This window comes from Bufo bufo, chromosome 8 (genome assembly GCF_905171765.1).
Source record: "Bufo bufo chromosome 8, aBufBuf1.1, whole genome shotgun sequence".
Lineage (NCBI taxonomy): Eukaryota > Metazoa > Chordata > Amphibia > Anura > Bufonidae > Bufo > Bufo bufo.
The window spans coordinates 128702928-128729572 of NC_053396.1; the positions used below are offsets into that span (position 1 = coordinate 128702928).

The window sequence follows — 26645 nt, forward strand, 5'->3', positions numbered from 1 at the left end:
TGTTCCACAGCAGTACTGGCAAAATATTCTGTGGACAGATGAAACCAAAGTTGAGTTGTTTGGAAGAATCACACAACACTATGTGTGGAAAAAAAGAGGCACAGCACACCAACATCAAAACATCATCCCAACTGTGAAGTATGGTGTTGAGGGCATCATGGTTTGGGGCTGCTTTGCTGCATCAGGGCCTGGATGGATTGCTATCATCGAAGGAAAAATGAATTCCCAAGTTTATCAAGACATTTTGCAGGAGAACTGAAGGCCATCTGTCCACCAGCTGAAGCTCAACAGAAGATGGGTGTTGCAACAGGACAACGACCGAAAGCATAGAAGTAAATCAACAACAGAATGGCTTAACAGAAGAAAATACGCCTTCTGGATTGGCCCAGTCAGAGTCCTGACCTCAACCCGATTGAGATGCTGTGGCATGACCTCAAGAAAGCAATTCACACCAGACATTCCAATAATATTGCTGAACTGAAACAGTTCTGTTGTGCACATCTGATCTGCAAATACAGGAAACGTTTGGTTGAAGTTATTGCTGCCAAAGGAGGTTCAACCAGTTATTAAATCCAAGGGTTCACATACTTTTTCCACCTGCACTGTGAATTTTTACATGGTGTGCTCAATAAAAACATGGTAACATTTAAATATTTGTGTGTTATTAGTTTAAGCAGACTGTGATTGTCTATTGTTGTGAATTAGATGAAGATCAGATCACATTTTATGACCATTTTGTGCAGAAATCCATATCATTCCAAAGGGTTCACATACTTTTTCTTGCAACTGTATATGGCACAACAGTGACATTACCAAGAACTAGACGTCCCTCCAAAATTGATGAAAAGACGAGAAGAAAACTGGTCTGGGAGGCTACCAAGAGGCCTACAGCAACATTTAAGGAGCTGCAGGAAAATCTGGCAAGTACTGGCTGTGTGGTACATGTGACAGCAATCTCCCGTATTCTTCATATGTCTGGGTTATGGCGTAGAGTGGCAAGACGAAAGCCTTTTCTTACGAAGAAAAACATCCAAGCCAGGCTACAGATGTGCAAAAACACATCTGAAGTCTCCCAAAAGCATGTGAGAAAAGGTATTATGGTCTGATGAAACCAAGGTTGAACTTTGTGGTCATAATTCCAAAAGATATGTTTGGCGCAAAAACAACACTGCACATCAACAAAAGAACACCATACCCACAGCGAAGCATGGTGGTGGCAGCATCATGCGTTGGGGCTGTTTTTCTTCAGTTGGAAATGGAGCCTTAGTTAAGCTGGAGGGAATTATGAATAGTTCCAAATACCAGTCAATATTGGCACAAAACCTTCAGGCTTCTGCTAGAAAGCTGAACATGAAGATGAACTTCATCTTTCACCATGACAACGACCCAAAGCATACATCCAAATCAACAAAGGAATGGCTTTACCAGAAGAAGATTAAAGTTTTGGAATGACCCAGCCAGAGCCCAGACCTGAATCCGATTGAAAATCTGTGGGTTGATCTGAAGAGATGCCCTCGCAATTTAACAAATTTGGAGTGTTTTTGCAAAGAAGAATGGGCAAATCTTGCCAAGTCAAAATGTGCCATGCTGATAGACTCATGTCCAAAAAGACTGAGTGCTGTAATAAAATCAAAAGGTGCTTCAACAAAGTATTAGTTTAAGGGTGTGCTCATTTATGCAACCATATTATTTTATTTTAATATTTTTCTTCCCTCTACCTAAAAGATTTCAGTTTGTTTTTCAATTGAGTTGTACAGTTTATAGGTCACATTAAAGGTGGAAAAAGTTCTGAAATGACTTATCTTTGTCAAATTTTTTTACATCACAGAAACCTGACATTTTAACAGGGGTGTGTAGACTTTTTATATCCACTGTATTTAGAAGAGAGACGGAGCATTAACATGATTGATAATGCTCCGTGCCTCTCTGGGACCTTTTTACTACAACATCACAGTGACAACTTTATCTCACTGTGATGTTGTAGTAAAAAGATCACAGAGATGCACGGAGCATTATCAATCATGTTACTGCTCCGTGTCTCTGCTGTCCAGAGTGGGGCTTGGCTCTTTCACGCAGCAGATTTACCCACACTGCATCCACTCATGTGAGAGCAAGTCAATATGTGGCTTATACAAAACTCTTTCTGAGGTCTATAGATGATATATTTGTGTTGTGGACTGGTACCGAAGTGCAATATGGGGAATTTGTGGACCACCTCAATACATGCATCACCATGAACATGGGGTTTGCAAGTAAAATAAGTAGAACCCAGGTGGAGTTTTTGGATGTCATGGCGAGGGTCAAGCAAGGGAAAATACACACAGAGGGGTACATAAAATCAACGGTCACAAATTCTATCTTGTTCTTCAGGAGTTTCAGCCCTCCATATGTGTAAAAGGCAATACCTTATGGGAAGTTCATAAGATTAAGGAGGATAAACCGTAATGAAACGGAATTCCCTGAACAGGCCAAGAAATTAAAAATTAGACTTCTAGAGAGAAATTATCCAGAGAAGTTAATAGATGAGGCCTGCATTAGGGCACTGTGTAAAAGTAGGGAAGAGTTAATATATGGCCAGAAACAAGACAAGAAAGGAAGGTACTGTACCACAGAAGGGGAGACAGATCAGTGTCTACATTTACAGATAGTCCTATGGCATCTGAGATACATAGGGCAATATTGAGTAATTGGCACATTCTGAGGAATGATGAACTGCTAAAAGGGAAAGTAAGTAACAACTCAGTAATCAGCTTTAGAAAAAGTAGTACGATAAAAGATAGACCAGTACAGAGAAAATAAAAGGTTGCCAAGACCAATTGGTTAGAGAGGATGATCCTGAAAGGGAACTACAAGGGTGAACAGATAGTGAGAGCGAGGCATATCTTTATACGGGGAATCAGACATCAGACACTTGCATAAACGCTTCAAGGAGCATATAAGATCTAAAAGATCTAAAATCACCTAGGTTGATTGAGCATGGAAATGAAGCCCACAATGGAGATAGCAGGGTATTGAAATTTGCAGGTCTAGAGTTGGTACATATGGCTTTAAGTGGAGGAGACAGACATAAAGCACTCTAGCAGAGAGAAGTGAGATGGATAATGAGAACAGGGGCCATGGGTCCACAAGGACTAAATGCCAAAAACGAATTTAGTGTACTTCTATAATAGTAATAGAAAGTGTCCATCGCACTGTGTTTTAATGTTTACGTTTTTTGTTGATTTGGTAACTATGGTGATGACGCCAGGTGCGACGTAAAAGACGCACACCGGTGTCATGACAAATGCGAAATGGCCGTCGCCTGTTTGTAATGTCGCCCACATACCTGACCTGTATGGAGTTTTAACCTCAAAAAAGAAGCAGTGTGAATGGCTCTGAACTGTTCTGCCATAAGGCTTAATACAAAATTAAAGCAAAATGTGGTCTATTTCAATATGAAAAATTCTACATCATTTGATGGTGGCATACCTTTCCCGTGCTTGTGGCTGTTGTTTATGACAATCTGTACAATAGTTCCTGAAGCTTGTTGAGGGTCAGCGACAACTCCACGGTTACTTCTTGTACTAGGGTGTTTAGGGGGGCTCAATGCATGTCTCAAAGCACTTGAGCCAGATGAATGGTCATAAGATCTCTGATATGAATGCCGCTGTAGGAATTCAAACACAATGACAAAGGAAAAAATTCTTACCATTTTGCCAATATTTAATCGATCAGTATGGCTCAGTATGGCTCTCAGTAAAAATAATGGCTCTTTACTTCCAGACACAAAGTCACATGTGTCCACAGTTGATTATGTTAATGCAGCTCATCTGCTGTCCACTTCAGTGGGGCTGAGCTACCATACCAGTCACAGCCGATGAACATGCTTTTTTCTGGAATTCTGCACTTTTCTACTCCTGGACAACCTCTTTAAGGCCTCTCGCACATGACCATATGGCTTTTTCAGTATTTTGTGGTCCGCAAAAAACAGATCTGCAAAAAATACTACGGATGACATCCGTGTGCATTCCGTTTTTTGCAGAACGGAACAGCAGGCCCCTGATAGAATACTACTATCCTTGTCCGTTATGCGGACAATAATAGGACATGTTCTATCTTTGAACGGAACAGAAAAATGGAAATACAGAAACAGAAGGCATACGGAGTACCTTCCTTTTTTTTGCGGATCCATTGAAATTAATAGTTCCGTATACAGAACGCAAAAAACTGAACGTAAATGGAAAAAAAACAAACGTTTGTGTGCAAGAGGCCTCAAGGGATTGTTTAAAACGGATGACTTATCTTCAGGATGGGTCATCAATATCTGACGGGTGTGGGTCCGACTCCCAGCACCCCCGCCCTTCAGCTATCTGAACCTGCCTCTTCCTAGGCCGGCGATGTCATGTTCATTGGTCACGTGGCTCAATCCTATTCAAGTGAATGTAGCTGAGCTATGATAACAAGCACAGCCACCATCAAATGGACAGCATTGTACTTGGTAAAGCTGCATTCCATATACTGTATATATCAGCAGTACTCGATGGGTTCTGAATGACCTCTTGTTGACTTCAACCATATTCCAGTTACTGTATTTTCTTAAAACCTTTTCCACAGACCAATATCGAGTGATGTACATCACTATACACTTACTGCCTCTCTGTTTGCTGGCTGTCGAAATGTCTCTGTTTCATGGTGCTCCCAGGACAACATGCCATCCCCTGTGAAAGGAACAACCAAAAGGAAAACAGTTACATTAAAGGGTGTGCTAGTACTTATATATTCATGACATCAGGATAGGTCATCAATATCAGATCAGTGAGGGTCTGACACCCGGCATAACATCTATTAGGTGTTTTGGCTAGCTGCCAGCACCGGAAATTATACCATTGAAGGAATGCTCCTTCCACTGTATAGTTTACCATTGAACAAGAGCTGAGCAGAATGAGAGCTGAGCTGCAGTACCCTGGCACACCCATTGCACATTGGACTTAAGTATCTGCATCCATTTCTGTTCACTTTGTCTGACGTGTAGTCTGCTCAGCCCTCGCAGGATAAGCATAAAGGGGGTCATTTAAGCTGAAATACTCTTAAATTAGGTGTATCTCAGAAGCAGATGTCGGCGCAACGGTTCCCCGCTCACGCCAGGTCCAAAATTGTGGGCATGGTGTGGGCAGGGAAGGAGACAAGTCAGCATGCCCGTCTAATTCATCATTTTCTGCTCCTGTTTTAGGCGTAGAAAATGGTCTAAATGTACATAAGACAGCTCGGAAGCTGTCTTACACTTAGAACTGGCGCCGGATGCCTGCGCCTCTTCATAACTTTGGCGGATCCACCGCCAGCTATGGGACTTTATTAAGACCGGCGTATAGAACGCCAGTCTTAAAGGGGTTGTCCGGGTTCAGAGTTGAACTCGGACATACCCTTATTTTCACCCAGGCAGCCCCCCTAAGGCTAGCATCGGAGCATCTCATGCTCCAATGCGCTCCCTTGCCCTTCGCTAAATCGCGCAGGTACACAGGCTCTTTTGTTTATCATAACACACTGTGTTCGTTGACATCACCGGCTCTGATGGGTGGGCTTTAGCGCTGCCATAGCCGTTTTACTGGCTAGGGCAGCGCTAACTCCCGCCCATCAGTGCCGGTGACGTCAACGGGCTTCCTGGCAGCCCCATGGAGAGCCCGATAGGTCACCGGATCTCCAAAAAATGCCTTTGCCCTGGGCGATTTAGCGCAGGGCAAAGGAGAGCATCGGAGCATGAACTGCTCCGATGCTCAAGTCAGGGGGGCTGCCGGGGTGAAAATGGAGCTCTGAACCCCGACAACCCATTTAATAAATGTGCCCCAAAATGTCTTTATTTCATCTCAGGACACAAACAAGTTAAAAACATAGTGTCGACCGGTTTCAGGCAGAGGAGCCCTTAGTCATGGCATAATACATAAAAGGTAAAATGAGTTTAAATGCAGAAAAACAATGCATGCATGGAGAACAACACTTTGGAAAATCTGGTATGGAAAAGTGGACTGTGCCTATAGAGAATATGCAAGAAAGCACACCAATAAAAAATAATAAAGAGTAATGACATAATTAATACAAAAATAAGCCAAATCCATTTTATGGTTTAAGCCATTTGGATAACGGCTGCCCATATTCAGTATCCAAAAGGCTTCACGTCTGAAGAGAACCCTCTTCCAATCCCCTTCTTGTTTGGGTCGGTGCACTTTTTTGATTGCTTTCACCTGAAGTGACCTTGTATCTCCTTGGTGCATATTCACAAAGTGTATTGCAGCCCTGGACAGGCTTTTGTGTTCAGGATTTGCTATACTGTTCAAATGTTCTCTGATTCTAGTTTTCAAGCCAAGTGTAGTGCAACCTATATACTGAAGATTACATTTGTTGCACCCAATAATATAAACAATGTAAGTGCTATTACAATTTACAAATGAGGCCAACATATGTCTATAATTGCTGTAGGTAGATTTCACCTGTTTAGTGGGTACAACATTTGAAAAAACCCTTAGGCCCCTTGCAGACGAGCGTGTCCGGATTAGGTCTGGATGCGTCCTGGTGTATTGCGGCAAACCCGCGCGAGTAGGTAAACAATTGCAGTCAGTTTTGACTGTGATTGCGTTCCGTTGTTCAGTTTTTATTGCGCGGGTGCAATGTGTTTTGCACGCGCGTGATAAAAAACCGACTCTGGTACCCAGACCCGAACTTCTTCACTGAAGTTCAGGTTTGGGTTCAAGGTTGTGTAGATTGTATTATTTTGTACTGAATACAGAATGCATAGTAAACTAGGGCTGGAGGGGTTAAAAAAAATATATATATATTTTAACTCACCTTAATCCACTTGTTCGCGCAGCCGTCATCTTTTCTGTCTTCATCTGTGAGGAAAAGGACCTTTGATGACGTCACTACGCTCATCACATGGTCATTCACATGATCCATCACCATGGTGATAGATCATGTGATGAGCGTAGTGATGTCACCACAGGTCCTTTACCCAGGTCCTGAAGAAAGAAGACAGAAGAGATGCCGGCCGCGCGAACAAGTGGATTAAGGTGAGTTCAAATATATATATTTTTTTTTTAACCCCTCCAGCCCTAGTTTACTATGCATTCTGTATTCAGAATGCTATTATTTTCCCTTATAACCATGTTATAAGGGAAAATAATAATGATCGGGTCCCCATCCCGATCGTCACCTAGCAACCGTGCGTGAAAATCACACCACATCCACACTTGCTTGCGGATGCTTGCGATTTTCACGCAACCCCATTCATTTCTATGGGGCCTGCATTACGTGAAAAACGCGCAAAGAGGAGCATGCTGCGATTTTCACGCAATGCACAAGTGATGCGTGAAAATCACCGCTCATGTGCACAGCCCCATAGAAATGAATGGGTCCGGATTCAGTGCGGGTGCAATGCGTTCACCTCACGCATTGCACCCACGCGGAAGTCTCGCCCGTGTGAAAGGGGCCTCAGAGGAAAGCCAGTTAGTGGGTTTGCTGATCTGAGAGGAATACATAGAGGGTGCCACCAGGTTGCCTAGGGTTCTAACCCGTCTCACCACAAACCTACACCCATTAGATAATTTATCTTTCACTTGGGGGTCATCATCTAATATAGGGAAGTATTTGGTGACCAAGGAAATAATCTGATTATACTGACTGAAGGGAAAAATCTGTGAAGAATGTGGTACATTTATTGTTTGATGTTTGTTGTTTATTTTTATTTTTGCTTATCAAAAAAGTCCTATGTTTGGTTTGGACAATATTCATGGCACGTTTTATCATTCATATGGGATAACCCCGTTCTGTGAGACTATCACTAATTGTGATGCACTGTCTTTCAAAATCCGCATCATGTGAACAGTCATTAATACAAATAACCATAGGTGTCCCTAATGCCAGGATTATAGTATATCAACAAGTGTTGTGGCAAAATGAAAGGGCACCCTAAAGCAATAATGGTGGTAAAGCTCCCAAATACATATAAATTAAACAAACAAAAGACATGGAGCTCATAAAATACCTATAAAATATATCTTTAATAGCGTATCAATAAATTACAAGCATATTACCGTAAAAAAATGAAGGTGGCAGAGAAAAGACACCATCCCAGCTTTACACAGACCACATAGATTAATAAATACAATAACAACAACTAATCTAAATGGAAGAACAATATCACGATGGGTCAGTAATGTCAGGATCATGAAAAAATAATTACCCAGAACCAACCGCAAAACACAGTGCAGATAAGCCCTATCAAAGTTAGAGCATACTCGTGCGTATTTTTATAGGTATTCTATGAGCTCCATGTCTTTTGTTTGTTTCATTTATCATGTGAACAGGCATAGAGTGCCTTGATAAATTCACCTACAGATATGATACGGATAGTGTGCTTGGAATGACAACTATCCGTAGCAAGTATAGTATTATGAGAAGTCAGTTTACGATACAATTTAGTAGTAATTTTTTTGTTGCATTATTACCTATTAAGGTTAGATCAAGAAAGGTAATCGTGTTGGGGTGAGTAGCATGAGTAAACCGTGAGGAAAAGGGGTTATCATTGATGTATTGTACAAAGGCTGGTACGGACGCCACGGTATGGCATCCGTATCAGCCTATGTACCACGAAAAAGGGAGTTAGAAGAAACAAAATGGTTTTGGAATGGCCAAGTCAAAGTCTTGACTTGAATCCAATTGAGATGCTGTGGCAAGACCTTAAACAGGAAGTTCCTGCTCAAAAACCTCATTGCAAATTATTTACCTTTGATTGCAGTTTTTACTGCCAAGGATGGCACAACCAGATATTAGGTTCAGGGGGGCAATTAGTTACATGGCGTAACCACTTCAGATAATCAGGTTGAAGTAGACTTACATAGCGCTACCTCTAACTGTTGAAGCACAGCCTTTCAGCCTGCCTCCCATTTCCCTGCATGGACTATTCTAATAAATGTGCTGTTTTACATATAAACTGTATTTAGTGAGCAGATTTATCAAAACTGTCTAAAGGAAAACAGTTTGATGCCCATAGTAACCAATCACAGTATAGCTTTCATTTTACCACAGCAGTTTAAGAAATTGAAGCCAAGCTCTGGTTGCTATGGGCAACAATTAGAGGTCTTTTTAGACAGGAATCCATTACTCAATATTCCTCTCCCCCCTGTATTCCTCCACTGCAGGAGGAGACGTACTGCGCAGTGGATTCTACCAGCTTGTGTAGAGCAGGCTACTTGTGCAAAGCAGAAAGTTAACGAGTAGTGGATGCCCCTGGCATGGGTGAAAATCCGGTTGCCTCGCACCTGATTTGAAAGTGAGTTGCGAATGAGAGAGTTATCAATATCTCTGTGTGTAGATACATTCAGTGTATTAGATATGAGGGAGAAAAGTCAAGAATAAAATATAAAAACTATGAAGCAACACGTGAAAGGTGGTCCACATATTCTGCTCTGGGATGATTATCTCATCCTGCCAAAGCATCCACATTTTGTATTTTAACGTTTTATGAAAAATTAAAGAAATGACCAACAAGAGTTTTCTAGAGCTGGTTGTGTTTTTTTGCACAATGGGCATAAGCGGGGCAGAGCGGCTACACACAAAGGACAGTGATGGGATACAGGGTACAGAGTGGTGGAATACCCAGAGGACAGAATGGTGACATCCAGGTAGCAAAGTGATGGCATATTAAGGTGAAGGGTTTTCTAGAGCCCCTTGGCACGCCGATGCGGATGCATGCAGTGAAAACTTGAGCGATTTCGCAAACAAAGCCATTCAGTTTTGTTTGCAAAACGCGTTAAGTTGTTCAGTTTTTATCGCGCGGGTGCAATGCAATTTACTGCGTTTTGCACGCGCGTGATAAAAAACGGAATGTTTACAAACAACATCTCTTAGCAATCATCTGTGAAAATCGCATCCAAACTTGATTGAGGATGCGATTTTCACTCAGCCCTATTCACTTCTATGGGGCCAGCGTTGCATCAAAATTGCAGAATATAGAACATGCTGCGATTTTCACGCAACGCAAAAGTGATGCATGAAAACCACCGCTCATGTAGACAGACCCATTTGAATGAATGGGTCCGGATTCCGTGCGGGCGCAATGCGTTCACATCACGCATTGCACCGAAGCGGAGTTCTCACTCATGTGAAAGGGGCCTTAGGCCTCTTTCACACGAGCTTGACGGATTAGGTCCGGATGCGTTCAGGGTGCGTTCAGTGAAACTCGCACCATTTTACAAGCAAATTCAGTCAGTTTTGTCTGCGATTGCATTCAGTTGTTCAGTTTTTTCCGCGCGGGTGCAGTGCGTTTTTTTTTTACGCGCGTCATAAAAAACTGATGGTTTGCAAAAAACATCTCCTAGCAACCATCAGTGAAAAACGCAATTGCTTGCGGATGCAATGCGTTTTTCACTGAAGCCCCATTCACTTCTATGGGGCCAGGGTTGCGTTAAAAACGCAGAATATAGAACATGCTGCGATTTTCACGCAACGCAGAATTGATGCGTGAAAAACAACGCTCATGTACACAGCTCCATTGAAATGAATGGGGCCGGATTCCGTGCGGGTGCAATGCATTCGCCTCATGCATAGCACCCGCGCGGAAAACTCGCCCATGTGAAAGGAGCCAGGGCTGCGTGAAAAACGCAGAATATAGAACATGCTGAGTTTTTCACCCAACGCAGAACTGATGCGTGAAAAAAAACGCTCATGTGAACAGACCCATTGAAATGAATGGGTCAAAATTTAGTGCGGGTGCTATGCGTTCACGTCACGTATTGCACCCGCGTGGAAAACTCGCTCGTGTGAACGAGACCTTACTGTTGAGCTACAGAAAGGCGAAGAAGCACATGTCTGAACTCCTGTTCCTGCTACAGATTCTCTAGATAAATCAACCTTATCCTAAGCCTCAAGTGAATCCTTGAGAAGACAGACAGCTACATCAAGCATTTGAAGACCCTGCTGTGAGGTTGTTGTTGTGGATGCACAAAAGCTGTGCTATTTTATCAACTGTCTGCTCCAAATTACAAGCTGTTAGGCCCCTTTCACATGGGCGAGAATTCCGTGCGGGTGCAATGCGTAAGGTGAACGCATTGCACCTGCACTGAATCCCGACCTATTCACTTCAATGGGGCTGTTCAGATGGGCGGTGATTTTCACGCATCACTTGTGCGTTGCGTGAAAATCGCAGCATGTTCTATATTCTGCGTTTTTCGCGCAACGCAGGCCCCATAGAAATTAATGGGTCTGTGTGGAAATCACAGGTCCTTAAAGAAGAAGAAAGAAGACCATGCCGGCTACGCGAACAACAGGATGAGATGAGTTAATTTATTTATTTATTTTAACCCCTAAAGCCACATTTTAGTAAGTATTCTGTATTAAGAATGCTATTATTTTCCCTTATATCCATATTATAAGGGAAAATAATAAAATATACAGAACACCTAATCCGAACTTCAGTGAAGAAGTGAAAACGCATTGCACCTGCGCTATAAAAACTGACTACAATTGCGTACCTACTCGCACGATTTTCCCTGATCACAGACGCAACGCATCCTGACATGCTCGTCTGCAAGGGCCTTAGGGTACTTTCACACTAGCATTAAAGTTTTCCGGTACTGAGTTCCGTCATAGGGGCTCAATACCGGAAAAAAATATGCATCAGTTTTGTCCTAATGCATTCTGAATGGAAAGCAATCCGCTCAGTATGCATCAGGATGTCTTCTGTTCCGTCCCTTTTACGGTATTTGGCCGAAGAATATACCGCAGCACGCTGCGTTTTTTTCTCCGGCCAAAATGCGGATCCGGCATTAATTACCATTGAAATGTATTAATGCCGGATCCGGTACCAAGTGTACAGGAAACTGCCGCATTGACACATCCGGTTTTCCGATCTGCGCATGAGCAGACCTTTAAAAATGTGAAATAAATATATACCGGATCCCTTTTTCCGGATGACACCGGAGAGACGGATCCGGAATTTCAATGCATTTGTCAGATGGATCCGCATCCGGAACCAGGAAACAAATGATATCCGTTTGCATACGGATTTCCGGATCCAGCAGGCGGAACTGCCTGCCGGATTCTTCTAACACTAGTGTGAAAGTACCCTTAGTTGTGCACGACTGAGAAAATCACACTGACACCTCTTCAAGGATCAAAGCAAAATTCTTTCGCTTATTAGAGGAAGTTAAGCAGTATATGTGTACATCAAAGAGGGGCGTCCACCCCTGAAGCTCGTGGCATTGTTCCATTGGTCATTATACAAAAAAAAAAATTCACTTCTGCGCAATTAGCATAGCTAAGGAATGTAAACTATAGATAAGTGGGGAGTATTCCTGGATGTCAGCTCCATCTTGTAATGGCTTCAGATCTTTCAGTCTCATATCCACAACAAGGTGAGGGACTATGGCTACGACATCCATCATCCAGAACATTACTAGACCAGTACCACCTAAGTGCTAAGGTTGCAGCCATCCAACTTACCTCCATGATCCTTACTGATGCCAGAAGATTGTACTCAAAATCTGCTGCAATTGAATGTATTTAAAGTTCTACATTGCACTTAGTAAAAAAAAAAAAAATTGTTACATTCAATTCTGGCCTCATTCTTTAATACTACATTTCCACTGCACCAATCTCCTGGGAGCAATGGCCTGAGTAAGTACACACAATACTTCAACAGGGCCACTACCACTCCCATCCTATGCACTGCTGCACATTGACTGCTCATATTCTTACCATATCTAAGCTCAGAAGTTGCAAAAAACATACAGGGTATATGACATTAACAGGAAGTAGCTGCTTGTCCTGAACATAGTTTTTAAACTATTCTCTTAGTTCTATGTTTGGTGCTCAGACACGATGGAGCGTCAGTCTGGCTGCTTCAAAAGATTACATAACAATTTATTATTGTCCGCCAGAATAACTGGGACTGACTTGTCTGCATATAATAGGCTTTTTAAAATAAACATGTGAGATTAAAATTATAACAACCAAATATTGCAAATGTTGTAAACATGAAAGTATTCAAGTTTTCCACTTGCAGGGATACTGCCTAAAAAAAGCATCCGTCACCTTGATCAACCCTATTAAACCAGGCATGCTACCTGTTAAGGTTATTTCGCTTAGAGGGAGATCTAATAACCATGTATAATTATTTCAGGGGTCAGTTCAAAGATCTCTGCCATCATCTATTTGTACCCAGGACTGTGACGAGGGGACATCCTCTGCATCTAGAGGAAAGAAGGTTTCTCCATCAACATAGAAGAGGATTCTTTACGGTAAGAGCAGTGAGACTATGGAACTCTCTGCCTGAGGAGGAGGTGATTGTATACTCACTAAAAGATTTCAAAAGGAGCCTGGATGTATTTCTGTAGTGTAATAATATTACAGATTATAGTTACTAGAATTCTAGGGTCGTTGATCCAGAGTTATTCTGATTGTCTGATAGGTGTTGGGAAGAATATTTTTTCCCTAAAATTAGGAAAATTGGCTTTTACCTGATGCTTTTTTTTCCCTTCCTCTGGATGAACTTTGCAGGATAACAGGCTGAACTGGATGTATGTCTTTTTTCAGCCTTACAAACTATGTTGCTATCATGGTGAATAAATGAAGTCTGTAAGTACCATTGCAACATAATTATTATTTTTATGCAAAATATTGGAGTACCAAGGATCTGGCCTAGATCTTCTCAAACCAACACTATACCTCTTCCTCGTGCCAATTAAAGGTTTAAATAAGGTTCAGGAGGGAAGGGTTCTCAATAATAAGCTAAACACAAGAACAAGGGGACACAATCTTAAAATAGCTGGGGGTAAGATCAGGAGCAATGTCAGGAAATATTATTTTACTGAAAGAGTGGTTGAAACTTGGTACAAACTCCCATCAGATGTGGTTCAGAAATGTACGGTAAGTGAATTTAAACATGCCTGTGATTGACACGTGTCTATTCTAAGATAAAGAAGAAATAATATAAGGGCAGACTAGATGGACCAGGTGGTCTTTTTTTGCTGTCAATCTTCTATGTTTCTATGACTGCTACCCCTCATGGTCTGATTGACTTGAAACCTTGTGCATGTGCTGGTAAGACTTCATCAACGCATGCACGGTTGATCTTAGTAGGCTCTCCGGGCAGAGATCTGCACTTTCACTTTCCTGCGATATGTTCAAAGCGAGCACGCGCGCTGCGTCCTCGTCTCCAGAGCAATGAGGGGGGGCGGGGAGGACCCGGCTGCACACGCCTCCTTAGCGTGGCCGGCGTCCTCCGCTCCCATAGTGACTGCGAAGTGTCTGAGCGCTGAACTGGGCACTCTGCGCTCAGCTGTATGCAGGGGGATGAGTCATGTGACGCTGACTACGTCACATGACTCCTGCTCTCCCCTATTTAACAGGAAGCCTGCTGGCCACAGGTTGCCTGAGATTAAGGTCCTATGCCTAGTATATACTCCGTTGGCATTTCACCTTGTATTGAACTTTGGCTTGTTATTTGACTTTGGATTTGCTTGCTCCTTTTGTACTTTAGTATCTCCTGGCATATGACTTCAGCTTGTCTTTGACCTTAACTTCCCTCACTTGCTCCCTTTGTCCTGTTTTAGCTTCTCCTGGTATTGACTTTCGGTTTGTTCTTTGACGCTGCTTCTGCTTGTTCCCTTGTACCGCTGTGATATCCTGGTTTTGACCTTGCTCGTTTGACCTCCCTGTATTTGTCTGTTTGTCCTTCCCTCCGCACTTCCGCACGTTAGGTATCGCCGCCCAGTTGCGGTCCGTTGCCTAGGACGGATAGTGCAAGTTGGCAGGGACAGAGGAGTGGGTGGAGTCAGGGGTGCATGCTTCCTTACCCAACCCCGTGACAGAATCTCAGTGTCACGAAAGGTGAGGGAAGGGAAGAAAACCAAACACAACAAAATTACACAAAACAACAGGCTAGGCCCCACAGCTAGGGAACAGGGAAAGGTCACCTCCTGACTATCCCTGAACCTTTCTCTGACTGCTACCAACATGAACAAATCTCGATAGTAGAAGTGTTCATGCATTCGAACCTAAGCCCTGCTGCAACTGATACAAACCCTCAGCTAGGGAGCAGGCGAAAAGACAACCGGTTCCTTGCACAGGATGAAGGAACCCGCGTCTACCTAAGGCCTAGCCAGAACAAACAACAGAAGGAAAGGAAGGAGGACTTAACTGAAGATTAACTGGGAGCAGGAGATCCACAAAACACGAGCAGAGAACTCCAGGAGAAACTATAAACCGCAAGGGCTATAGTGAGAGGCAGGTATAAATAGCATCACTAACAAACTAATGAGCAGAAACTGTGATAGGGTGGGATCCTGCCCAAAGCCAAAACAAAGCAATCTGTCAGATAGATTCACGTGCAGCAAGTCTGACAGATCTTCTCAGATAACTCACAGGGCAGGGCGTGACACTCAGGCCTTACTACCTAATCATGGATCCGTTGCAAACTCTCACTGATCATGTCCAAAATCTGGCTCAGATTGTCCAGGAGTTAGGGGAGAGATTTCAAGCACAGGAAACTGTCCGAAACCTCTCTGTTTCTTTGTTATCCGCTCTACAGGTAGAACCACATGTTAAGCCTCCTGATCGGTTCTCGGGGGATCACAATTGTTTTTTGGCCTTTAGGGAGAGTTGCAAACTGTATTTCCGTTTGCGCCCTCACTCTTCTGGTTCTGCCCTAGCAAAGAGTAGGAATTATTATGTCCTTATTACAAGGTGACCCCAAAGACTGGGCATTTTCGTTACCCCCCGACTCTCTGTGTCTTAGGTCTGTTGACACATTTTTTCAGTCCCTCAGAGTTTTGTATGATGAACCTGACAGAGCGTCAGTAGCAGAAACTCAGTTGAAATCTCTTGTGCAGAGTGACCGACCAGTAGAAGATTACTGTACTCAATTTCATAAATGGTGAGTTCCCTCCGGTTGGAATGAACCAGCTCTTAAAAGTCAGTTTAGGTCTGGTCTATCGGAGACTCCCAAAGATATGCTTGTCGGTTATCCCTCTCCTGACACCTTGGAGCAAACCATGACGCTTGCTGTAAGACTGGACAGACGCATTAGGGAGAGACAAAGGGAGCATTCGTTTTTCCACAGGTTAGGCTACTTTCACACTTGCGTTCGGGGTTCCGCTTGTGAGTTCCGTTTGAAGGCGCTCACAAGCGGCCCCGAACGCATCCATACAGCCCCAATGCATTCTGAGTGGATGCGGATCCGCTCAGAATGCCTCAGTCTGGCTCCGCTTGGCCTCCGTTCCGCTCAGCAGGCGGACACCCGAACGCAGCTTGCAGCGTTCGGGTGTCCGCCTGGCCGTGTGGAGCCAAACGGATACGTCCAGACTTACAATGTAAGTCAATGGGGACGGATCCATTTGAAGTTGACACAATATGGTGCAATTTCAAACAGATCCGTCCCCCATTGACTTTCAATGCAAAGTCGGGACGGATCCGTCTGACTAACTTTCACACTTAGATTTTTTTTCTGAAATATAATGCAGACTGATCCGTTCTGAACGGATACCATCATGTGCAGACACCAGACGGATCCGCTCCGAACGCAAGTGTGAAAGTAGCCTTATATCAAAACAAGAGACCAGTCCTGTGGGGATAAAGTTGAGCCTTGTACTGATGAACCTATGCACCTAGGTTTGACCAGAAGAGACCAACTTCGTCATCGTGGTACATGTTTTTACTGTGGTGACTCCGATCATTGGATCCAGCAATGTCCCAAGGTCCCTCCTTCTGGAAGATCACCCAAACCAGAAGGATCTAAAGATAAGGTACTCCCTGGGGTGGTAAAGCAGAAGTTATTGGTACCTGTTACTGTTTCATTTGGTTTAAACAAGGGGTCCGGTAGTGCCTTTATTGATTCTGGGTCGGCCTCTAACTTTATTGATCTTAAATTTGCTCTTTAGGTGGGGATACCTATGTTAGTCCTTCCCAATCCTATCTACATTGTAGCCATTGACTCTACCCACCTGCTAAGGGGCACTGTTAAGTTTTGTACACCTGAAATAACCCTGCCTGTAGGGGTAACCCACACTAAGAATTGCTCCTTGTTGATCTTAGAATATTTGCTTGCTGAAATGGTTTTAGGTATGCCCTGGCTCCATTTACACAACCCTGTCATTAATTGGACCAGAGGTGAGCTTGAAAAATGGGGTCCCATGTGTAACTCTTGTTTACCCATTATACAGGCGGGTACCTCTGCTGAATCTAAGACGTTACCTGCATATACAGTACAGAGCAAAAGTTTGGACACACCTTCTCATTCAAAGAGTTTTCTTTATTTTCATGACTATGAAGGCATCAAAGCTATGAATTAACACATGTGGAATTATATACATAACAAACAAGTGTGAAACAACTGAAAATATGTCATATTCTAGGTTCTTCAAAGTAGCCACCATTTGCTTTGATTACTGCTTTGCACACTCTTGGCATTCTCTTCATGAGCTTCAAGAGGTAGTCCCCTGAAATGGTTTTCACTTCACAGGTGTGCTCTGTCAGGTTTAATAAGTGGGATTTCTTGCCTTATAAATGGGGTTGGGACCATCAGTTGCGTTGAGGAGAAGTCAGGTGGATACACAGCTGATAGTCCTACTGAATAGACTGTTAGAATTGGTATTATGGCAAGAAAAAAGCAGCTAAGTAAAGAAAAACGAGTGGCCATCATTACTTTGAGAAATGAAGGTCAGTCAGTCAGCTGAAAAATTGGGAAAACTTTGAAAGTAAGGGCTATTTGACCATGAAGGAGAGTGATGGGGTGCTGCGCCAGATGACCTGGCCTCCACAGTCACCGGACCTGAACCCAATCGAGATGGTTTGGGGTGAGCTGGACCGCAGAGTGAAGGCAAAAGGGCCAACAAGTGCTAAGCATCTCTGGGAACTCCTTCAAGACTGTTGGAAGACCATTTCAGGGGACTACCTCTTGAAGCTCATCAAGAGAATGCCAAGAGTGTGCAAAGCAGTAATCAAAGCAAAAGGTGGCTACTTTGAAGAACCTAGAATATGACATATTTTCAGTTGTTTCACACTTGTTTCTTATGTATATAATTCCACATGTGTTAATTTATAGTTTTGATGCCTTCATAGTCATGAAAATAAAGAAAACTCTTTGAATGAGAAGGTGTGTCCAAACTTTTGGTCTGTACTGTATATAGGAATTTGATGATGTGTTCTCTCCATCTTACCCGGGAAGTCTGCCCCCTCATAGATCTTATGACTGTGCTATTGATTTAGTGATGGATTCCAAGTTCCCTATGGGTAGGATATATAATTTATCTTGGCCAGAGCGCAATGCTATGAGGGAGTATATTAAGGAGAGTCTTAATAAAGGACACATCAGACCCTCTGTTTCTCCTATGGGGGCGGGGTTCTTTTTTGTAAAAAAAAAAAGGATGGAGACCTCAGACCTTGTATTGATTATCGCGAATTGAACAAAATCATTATAAAAAATCGATACTCTCTCCCATTGATCCCCGATCTGTTCAATCAGGTTCTGGGGGCATCATAATTCTCCAAACTTGATTTGAGAGGGGCAAATAATTTGATTCGTATCAAAGAAGGGGACAAATGGAAGACTGCCTTTAAGGCTGGGTTCACACGAGCGTGTCCGGATTAGTTCCGGATGCGTCCCGGTGTGTTGCGGCAAACCCGCGCGAGTAGGAATGCAATTGCAGTCAGTTTTGACTGCGATTGCGTTCCGATGTTCAGTTTTTATCGTGCGTGTGCAATGTGTTTTGCACGCGCGTGATAAAAAACCGACTGTGGTACCCAGACCCGAACTTCTTCACAGAAGTTCAGGTTTGGGTTCGGTGTTGTGTAGATGTTATTATTTTCCCTTATAACATGGTTATAAGGGAAAATAATAGCATTCTGAAAACAGAATGCTTAGTAGGTGATCAGTTGAGGGTTAAAAAAAATAAAAAAAATTAACTCACCGCGGTGATGGACCATGTGATTGGAGCATGTGATCTTACGTCACCAAAGGTCCTTTAGCCCATAGTTCATCTTTTGAGAAGTAAAGAAGAGACCGGGACTTACGCGAACAAACGGAGAAGGTGAGTTAATTTTTTTAATTTTTTTTTAACCCTCAACTGATCACCTACTAAGCATTCTGTTTTCAGAATGCTATTATTTTCCCTTATAACCATGTTATAAGGGAAAATAATACAGTGAATAGACTGTCACCTAGCAACCATGCGTAAAAATCGCACAGCATCCGCACTTGCTTGCGGATGCTTGCGATTTTCACGCAACCCCATTCACTTCTATGGGGCCTGCGTTGCGTAAAAAACGCAGAATATAGAGCATGCTGCGATTTTCACGCAACGCACAAATGACGCGTGAAAATCACCGCTCATCTGAACAGCCCCATAGAAATGAATGGGTCAGGATTCAGTGCGGGTGCAATACGTTCACCTACCGCATTGCACCCTCGCGGAATACTCGCCCGTGTGAACGCAGCCTAATACTCCAGAGGGACATTTTGAATACACGATCATGCCTTTTGGGCTCAGTAATGCTCCTGCGGTCTTTCAAAATTTTATGAATGATATATTCAGAGAATTCATCGGTAAACTTATGATTGTGAATCTTGATGATATTTAGATTTTTTTCCCCGACTTGGCATTCCCATGTTAGTCATATCAAACAAGTGCTGGAAATTCTAAGAGAAAATCAGTTATCGGTCAAATTAGAAAAATTAGTTTTTGGGGTACAAGAAATTTTATATCTAGGTTATATCCTTACTCCACACTCGTTTAAGATGGATCCTGGTAAGGTACAGGCTATTCAAGACTGGGTAAGGCCATCTTCCCTTAAAGCATTACAGCGCTTTTTTGGGTTCTCTAATTATTATCGTAAATGTATTTTAAAAAATTCTGTAATTGCTAGACCCTTAACCGACTTAACCAAGAAGGCGGCGGATTTTGTTAACTGGCCTGTTGAGGACATAGAAGCCTTTGAAACTCTAAATAGATCATTTGGGAACGCTCCAGTCTTGATTCAGCCGGATCAAGAGAAACCTTTTGTGGTGGAGGTTGATGCTTCTGAAGATGGGCTATTCTGTCTCAGGGACCCTCTAAACTTACTGTGACTGACTAAATCGTCACTGGGGCTGCTGGAGAAGCCTGAGGGCCAGCCTCCTTCCTACGGTCTATGGACCCAGAACTATGGAGACCGCCTCAGACCTTTTGGGGTTACAAGGAACTATGAACCCTGATTTATGTGTGGAATTTATATGACACATATTTCCTATTGCCCATTAAAGGTGCAGGGTGTGAATTCAGCAACACAAAGAGGGGTTAAATCTGCACTGAGACTCCCACTGATTGTGTTAGTGATGGGATTAAGATAGCTGACTCTAGGAGCAGCCGACTCCTAGATGATACACTCAGGAGATAATCCCATCACATGTGTCTCCTCTCTCCCTATTCATTCATTATGGAGGGGGTGAAGATGTCTGTTTGCATGTTGTTCATGGTTGATTGATTTATGTTGTTAGACTTCTTGAACTGTATATATATTGAGGTGGTCTTCAATGAAGTAAGTTCCTGTTTTGGCCTTCAACATAGAGCCTCGTCTCATGTGTGTGGGGATTGCTATACGCTGTATACTCCCCTGGCTATAACCCCTAGCTCTTGTAAGAGCTGTTCCTGTTCCTTGTTCCTGTGGCAGTTACGATGTCAAGCGGAGTGCTTGGAGCCCTCAGGAAGCACTAGGAGCATCCATCAATGGAGGTACCCAGTCGGGGTGCCAGGAGATCCATTACAGTGGTGGCAGCAGTGGGATGGCGTCCTACTGCGAGGAGACACCGTTCGTGGAGTATATTGAGGGCAACGCTAGAATCAGTACAGCACCCCTGGATACAGCAGGATGGAATCAACTAGTCTTTGGACAGCGTTCCATGACAAGGAGGAGGAGACAGCCGCGGACTACAGGGATGCAGACAGAAAGGAAGTCTGGTATGATGCCCTGGAAAATGCCCAGCGGCGGCGAGGCGAGAGTCTCCCCAGTTATGAGCAGCGGCTACAGAAGCATGTGGCGATGCGGATGGGTCTCTTGGGAGAGCAGCCCCTGGACGAGTGGGTAACAGAGCTCCAGAGCCTGGTATGTAAGGAGCTTTGGCTAGATGACGCTTACCGGGCCCTAATGTCATTCAACATTCCCCCTGGACGGCCGAGCACGACTTACCTGAAGGGAAGGATCATGATGGACCTGGGTTACTATGGGAGGCCTTGGAGGGGGACATTGATCTCGGCAGCATGGAGGAGTCTAGGTTTTGGGACATCTACGACTACCGGATGGGCATGCATGTTTATGCTGAAGGATGGGAGGTGAGCAAAGACATGACCCACCTGGTAACAAGAGAGTGGGAGCTAGAGCAGAACTACCAACACCTGCTCAGCTCCGATCAGCCCCAACCTACCCGACAAGCAGAGCCAGATCTGCCATCCTACAACTGGGAAGACTGGGCGGCGATACCCCCTGCTTCCCTACCAGCTCCTAAAGTAGGGAACTTCATCGACTGGTTCTGGGAAGACCTCTCCACCGGCCCTACAGGGATGCTGGGCAGCCGGCCCAGATCCCCAACTACAGCCAGCGTTACCCGGACACCAGACAGTCGGTCTTGTTCCCCAGCAGCAGTATGTTTTGCAGGGAGAAGAGAGCAGTGTCTCCATTCCCCAGCGGCAGTGTATCTTGCAGGAAGAGGAGACAACCAGTCTCTCTCCCCAACCACATGGGGACAGAACCCCTAACTCCGATGGTGCAGATGGGACTGCGGTCTCTGCACCAGACCTACAGAGATGCTGGACGGCCGGTACAGATCCCCAACCAACTCCGCAGGAATGCCAGCAAGAGGAGGTAAGCGATCCCTCCTCTCCACAGCCAACCTGCAACCAGGTCCTGGGGGTAGGATTCCCTGACCCCATCCCAGTGGAAGTGCTGGCATCTGGGAAGAGCGTAGTCGGCCTCTGCCCTCCCCTATCCTCTTGTCTAGAGCCCGACTCCCCAAGGGATACCCCAGGGGAAGAGCTGGCATCTGGGCAGAGCGCAGTTGGCCTCTGCCCTCCCCTATCCTCTTGTCCAGAGGCTGACTCCCCACAGACTACCCCAGCGGAAGAGCTGGCATCTGGGCAGAGCACAGTTGGCCTCTGACCACCAAGTACACACAGCTCCAAGCTAGAGAACAACAATGCAGCAAGGAGTAACAGATGCACACTCAACAGCTGGGGACATACAGAACAGAGCCAGGACCAGTGTTTATTTATGGGTGGGCTACTTGACTAACTCAGGCACCGACCGACAGGAGGTCAGATACCTGGTTAGTCTACTGTTGGGAGGGGAGAAATGTGACGGACTAAATCATCACTGGGGCTGCTGGAGAAGCCTGAGGGCCAGCCTTCTTCCGTTGGACAATGGACCCAGAACTATGGAGACCGCCTCAGACCTTTTGGGGTTACAAGGAACTATGAACCCTGATTTATGTGTGGAATTTATTTGACACATATTTCCTATTGCCCATTAAAGGTGCAGGGTGTGAATTCAGCAACACCAAAAGGTGTTAACCATGTACTGAGACTCCCACTGATTGTGTTAGTGATGGGATTAAGATAGCTGACTCTATGAGCAGCCGACTCCTAAATGAGTAGATCACCCTATGATTCACTCAGGAGATAATCCCATCACATGTGTCTCCTCTCTCCCTATTCATTCATTATGGAGGGGGTGAAGATGTCTGTTTGCATGTTGTTCATGGTTGATTGATTTATGTTGTTAGACTTCTTGAACTGTATATATACTGAGGTGGTCTTCAATAAAGTGAGTTCCTGTTTTGGCCTTCAACATAGAGCCTCATCTCATGTGTGTGGGGATTGCTATACACTGTATACTCCCCTGGCTATAACCCCTAGCTCTTGTAAGAGCTGTTCCTGTTCCTTGTTCCTGTGGTAGTTATGGTGTCGAGCGGAGTGCTTGGATCCCTCAGGAAGCACTAGGAGCATCCATCAATGGAGGTACCCAGTCGGGGTGCCAGGAGATCAGTTACACTTACTAATCTAAGACCCTGTGCATTTTTTTCACGAAAATTCTCTCCTACTGAGAAGAATTACGATATTGGTAATCGTGAACTGCTAGCCATTAAATGGGCATTTGAGGAGTGGAGAATTTTTTTGGGAGGGGGCCAAACATTGTATCACTGTTCTTACTTATTACAAAAATATATTATTTCTAGAATCTGCGAAATGCCTGAATCCTCGCCAGGCCAGATGGGCATTGTTCTTCACGCGTTTTAACTGCTCTATTACTTTCAGGCCAGGAAGTAAGAATGTGAAAGCTGATGCTTTGTCTCAAAGTTTTTGTGTGTTTCAACCTCCTGACACTCCTCCTGAACCTATTTTGCCGGGTAACATCATTGTGGCATCTGTATTCGTGGATCTTGCTTCGGATATTGAGGCGGCACAACATCTAGCTCCGGAGCAGACACCCACAGATAAGTTATTTGTTCCTGGTCATTTTCGTCTCTGGTTGCTGGGTGAGTGCCATCATTCTGTTTTATATGGTCATTCTGGTATTGAGGCCACCAGGGAACTTATGTCCAGGTCTTATTGGTGGCCCACGCTATCTATAGATGTCAGTTCTTTTGTCTCTGCTTGTGAGGTATGTGCCAGATTCAAGACTCCTAGAACACGTCCTGCTGGTGAATTACGACCATTACCCATTCCTAGTAAACCCTGGTCACATATTTCCATGGATTTCATTACTGACTTGCCACCCTCTGAGGGTAAATCTGTGGTTTGGGTAGTGGTCGATTTAGTAAGATGGTACATTTTGTTCCTCTGGCTAAGCTCCCAAATGCCAAGACTCTGGCTTCTGTTTTTATTGAGCAAGTGGTACGATTGCATGGAGTTCCGGAGAACATTGTATCTGACAGGGGTGTTCAATTTGTTTCTAAGTTTTGGAGAGCATTTTGTCAGAGGTGTGAGATATCATTGTCCTTTTCATCAGCTTTTCATCCTGAGACTAATGGGCAGACTGAACGATTGAATCAGGCAGTGGAACAATTTTTAAGATCTTACATCTCTGATAATCAGCAATTGGGGGTGAAATATCTTCCTTTGGCAGAGTTCGCCATCAATAACCATGTGAACTTTTCCACTGGAGTCTCGCCGTTCTTCTGTAATTTTGGTTTTCATCCTCGATTTAATTCCTGGTCATCGATTTCCTCACCTAACCCTGAAACGGATAGTGTAACTTCAGAACTGTGCACAGTCTGGGCTCAGGTTCAGTCGAACCTGGAAAAAGGTCAGGAGGTTCAGAAAGTTAATGCTAATAGGAAGCGTTCCAAAGGGATTGATTTTAAAGGGAACCTGTCACCGGGATTTTGGGTATAGAGCTGAGGACATGGGTTGCTAGATGGCCACTAGCACATCCGCAATACCCAGTCCCCATATCTCTGTGTGCTTTTATTGTGTAAAAAAAACGATTTGATACATATGCAAATTAACATGAAAACCCAAAATCCCGGTGACAGGTTCCCTTTAAGGTTGGGGAAAAAGTCTGGTTGTCCACAAAAAATTTGTCCTTAAAAGTGTCTTCTTGGAAATTTGCACCACGATTTGTTGGACCATATGAAATTCTTTAAATCATTAATTCTGTATCTTTTAGGTTGAAGTTGCCAGACTCATTTCGTATCCACAATGTATTTTATAAATCTTTGCTTAAAAAATATATTTCACCCATAGTTCCGTCTCAGGCAGTTCCTTCCCATGTTCTGGTGGATGGTCAAAATAAATTAGTTTTTTCTAAAATCATTGATGTTAGAAAAGTTCGTAATTCATTTCAATATCTGGTCCATTAGAAGGGTTATGGACCCAAGGAGAGGTCCTGGGTGCCAGTGAATAAGATTCATGCTTCTAGGTTGATTCTAAAATTTCATCTTGCTCATCCAGAAAAACCTTTTCCTGTGTCTTTGGGTCCGGTGGCCCCTCGCAGAAGGGGGGTTCTGTCACAGGGCGCCGACTTCGCATTCCGTCCATTTAGTGCCGCCGGCGCCCTGCGATATGTTTGGAGCGAGGACACACGCTGCGTCATCGTCTTCAGAGCAACGGGGGGCGGGGAGGACCCAGCCATGCACGCCTCCTTAGCGTGGCCGGCGTCCTCCGCTCCCATAGTGACTGCAAAGCGCCTGAGCCCCGAACTGGGCACTCGGCGCTCAGCTGTATGCAGGGGGATGAGTCATGTGACGCTGGCCACGTCACATGACTCCTGATCTCCCCTATTTAACAGGCAGTCTGCTGGCCACAGGTTGCCTGAGATTAAGGTCCTATACCTAGTATATACTACATTGGCATTTCACCTTTTATTGAACTTTAGCTTGTTATTTGACTTTGGATTTGCTTGCTCCTTTTGTACTTTAGTATCTCCTGGCATTTGACTTCAGCTTGTCTTTGACCTTGACTTCCCTCACTTGCTCCCTTTGTCCTGTTTTAGCTTCTCCTGGTATTTACTTTCGGTTTATTCTTTGACGCTGCTTCTGCTTGTTCCCTGATACCGCTGTGATATCCTGGTTTTGACCTTGCTTGTTTGACCTCCCTGTATTTGTCTGTTTGTCCTTCCCTCCGCACTTACGCAGGTTAGGTATCGCCGCCTAGTTGCGCTCTGTTGCCTAGGACGGATAGTGCAAGTAGGCAGGGACAGAGGAGTGGGTGGAGTCAGGGGTACATGCTTCCTTACCCCCTGTGCTCTATATTTTCCCAGTGTGTCTTTGGTTAGTATTGGGAAGATAGGGAGAGGATCGAGGCTACAATAATCAGTGATGGCAGCAGATGAAATGCTGTATGTGCGACGACTGGGCCACAGGGGTGTAGTGAGTGTGGTGTGCTGAATGGGTGCAGTAGTTGTACTCACTTTTCTGTATCTCCCTGGGCCGGCATGCAGTGGAAGGGAAGACAGCACTAAATCCTCCGGGGCACTCTCTATTGCAGGGAACACCAGCCAGATGGAAGTTGAGGTGCTCTTGATGGTAATGGGTATGCTTAGGGTGCTTTGGTGGCTGGGCCCCTGTGTTTGTGACACCAGCACCGTAAGGTGCAATTAGGAGATAGAGTAGAATGATGAGAGAGGCAGTAGTTGAACCAAACAGGAACTTCACTTGTAAGTTGTAGTCTTGCAATAAGTAGTATTCAATAGCAGGACTTTGTCTTACATGAAGTTAGTGAAGATGATAAAGCTGCAAATCCCAATTAGCAGGCTCTGTGAGGTGATGAATGTAGGTTCCAGGTTAACTTATGCAGGAGTGATGATGATACTTTACTTGGTTCATGATCTTGCTCTGGCTATTCAGTCTTCCAATAATATGGATCCTCTGGTACTAATAGTATACAACCCAAGGGTGGTCTCCCTCATGGCAGGCAAACTCTCCATTCTTTGAAAAGGTTGTCTGAACTATAGTTCAAATAGTGCCTGGCCTTGACTCTACAATGTAGGATTACTAAATCCTGCTTCTGGATTCCAAATATTCAAGTAGCGTACCTCCTGGAGTCCTGGGCAAGGCCCAGGAGAACAGAGCAAAGTCTGTCTCCTCTCCTCCTGCCTCCTAACTACTAACCTCTGAGAGCAGGGCGAAGTCAGCCCTGGGAGGCTTGTTAGAA

General features: G+C 44.2%; 1 protein-coding gene across 2 annotated transcripts in view; it reads right to left on the minus strand.

The window, feature by feature from the left end:
• Positions 1-26645, minus strand: part of CHRDL1 (chordin like 1) — a 130128-nt gene that overhangs the window by 18802 nt on the left and 84681 nt on the right. For both annotated transcript variants that reach the window (XM_040405686.1, XM_040405685.1), the window contains 2 exons: positions 4630-4697; positions 3469-3646 (listed from right to left, as the gene is read on the minus strand). In XM_040405686.1, coding sequence (XP_040261620.1) covers positions 3469-3646; positions 4630-4697 — 246 coding nt within the window. The remainder of the gene's footprint in view (positions 1-3468; positions 3647-4629; positions 4698-26645) is intronic.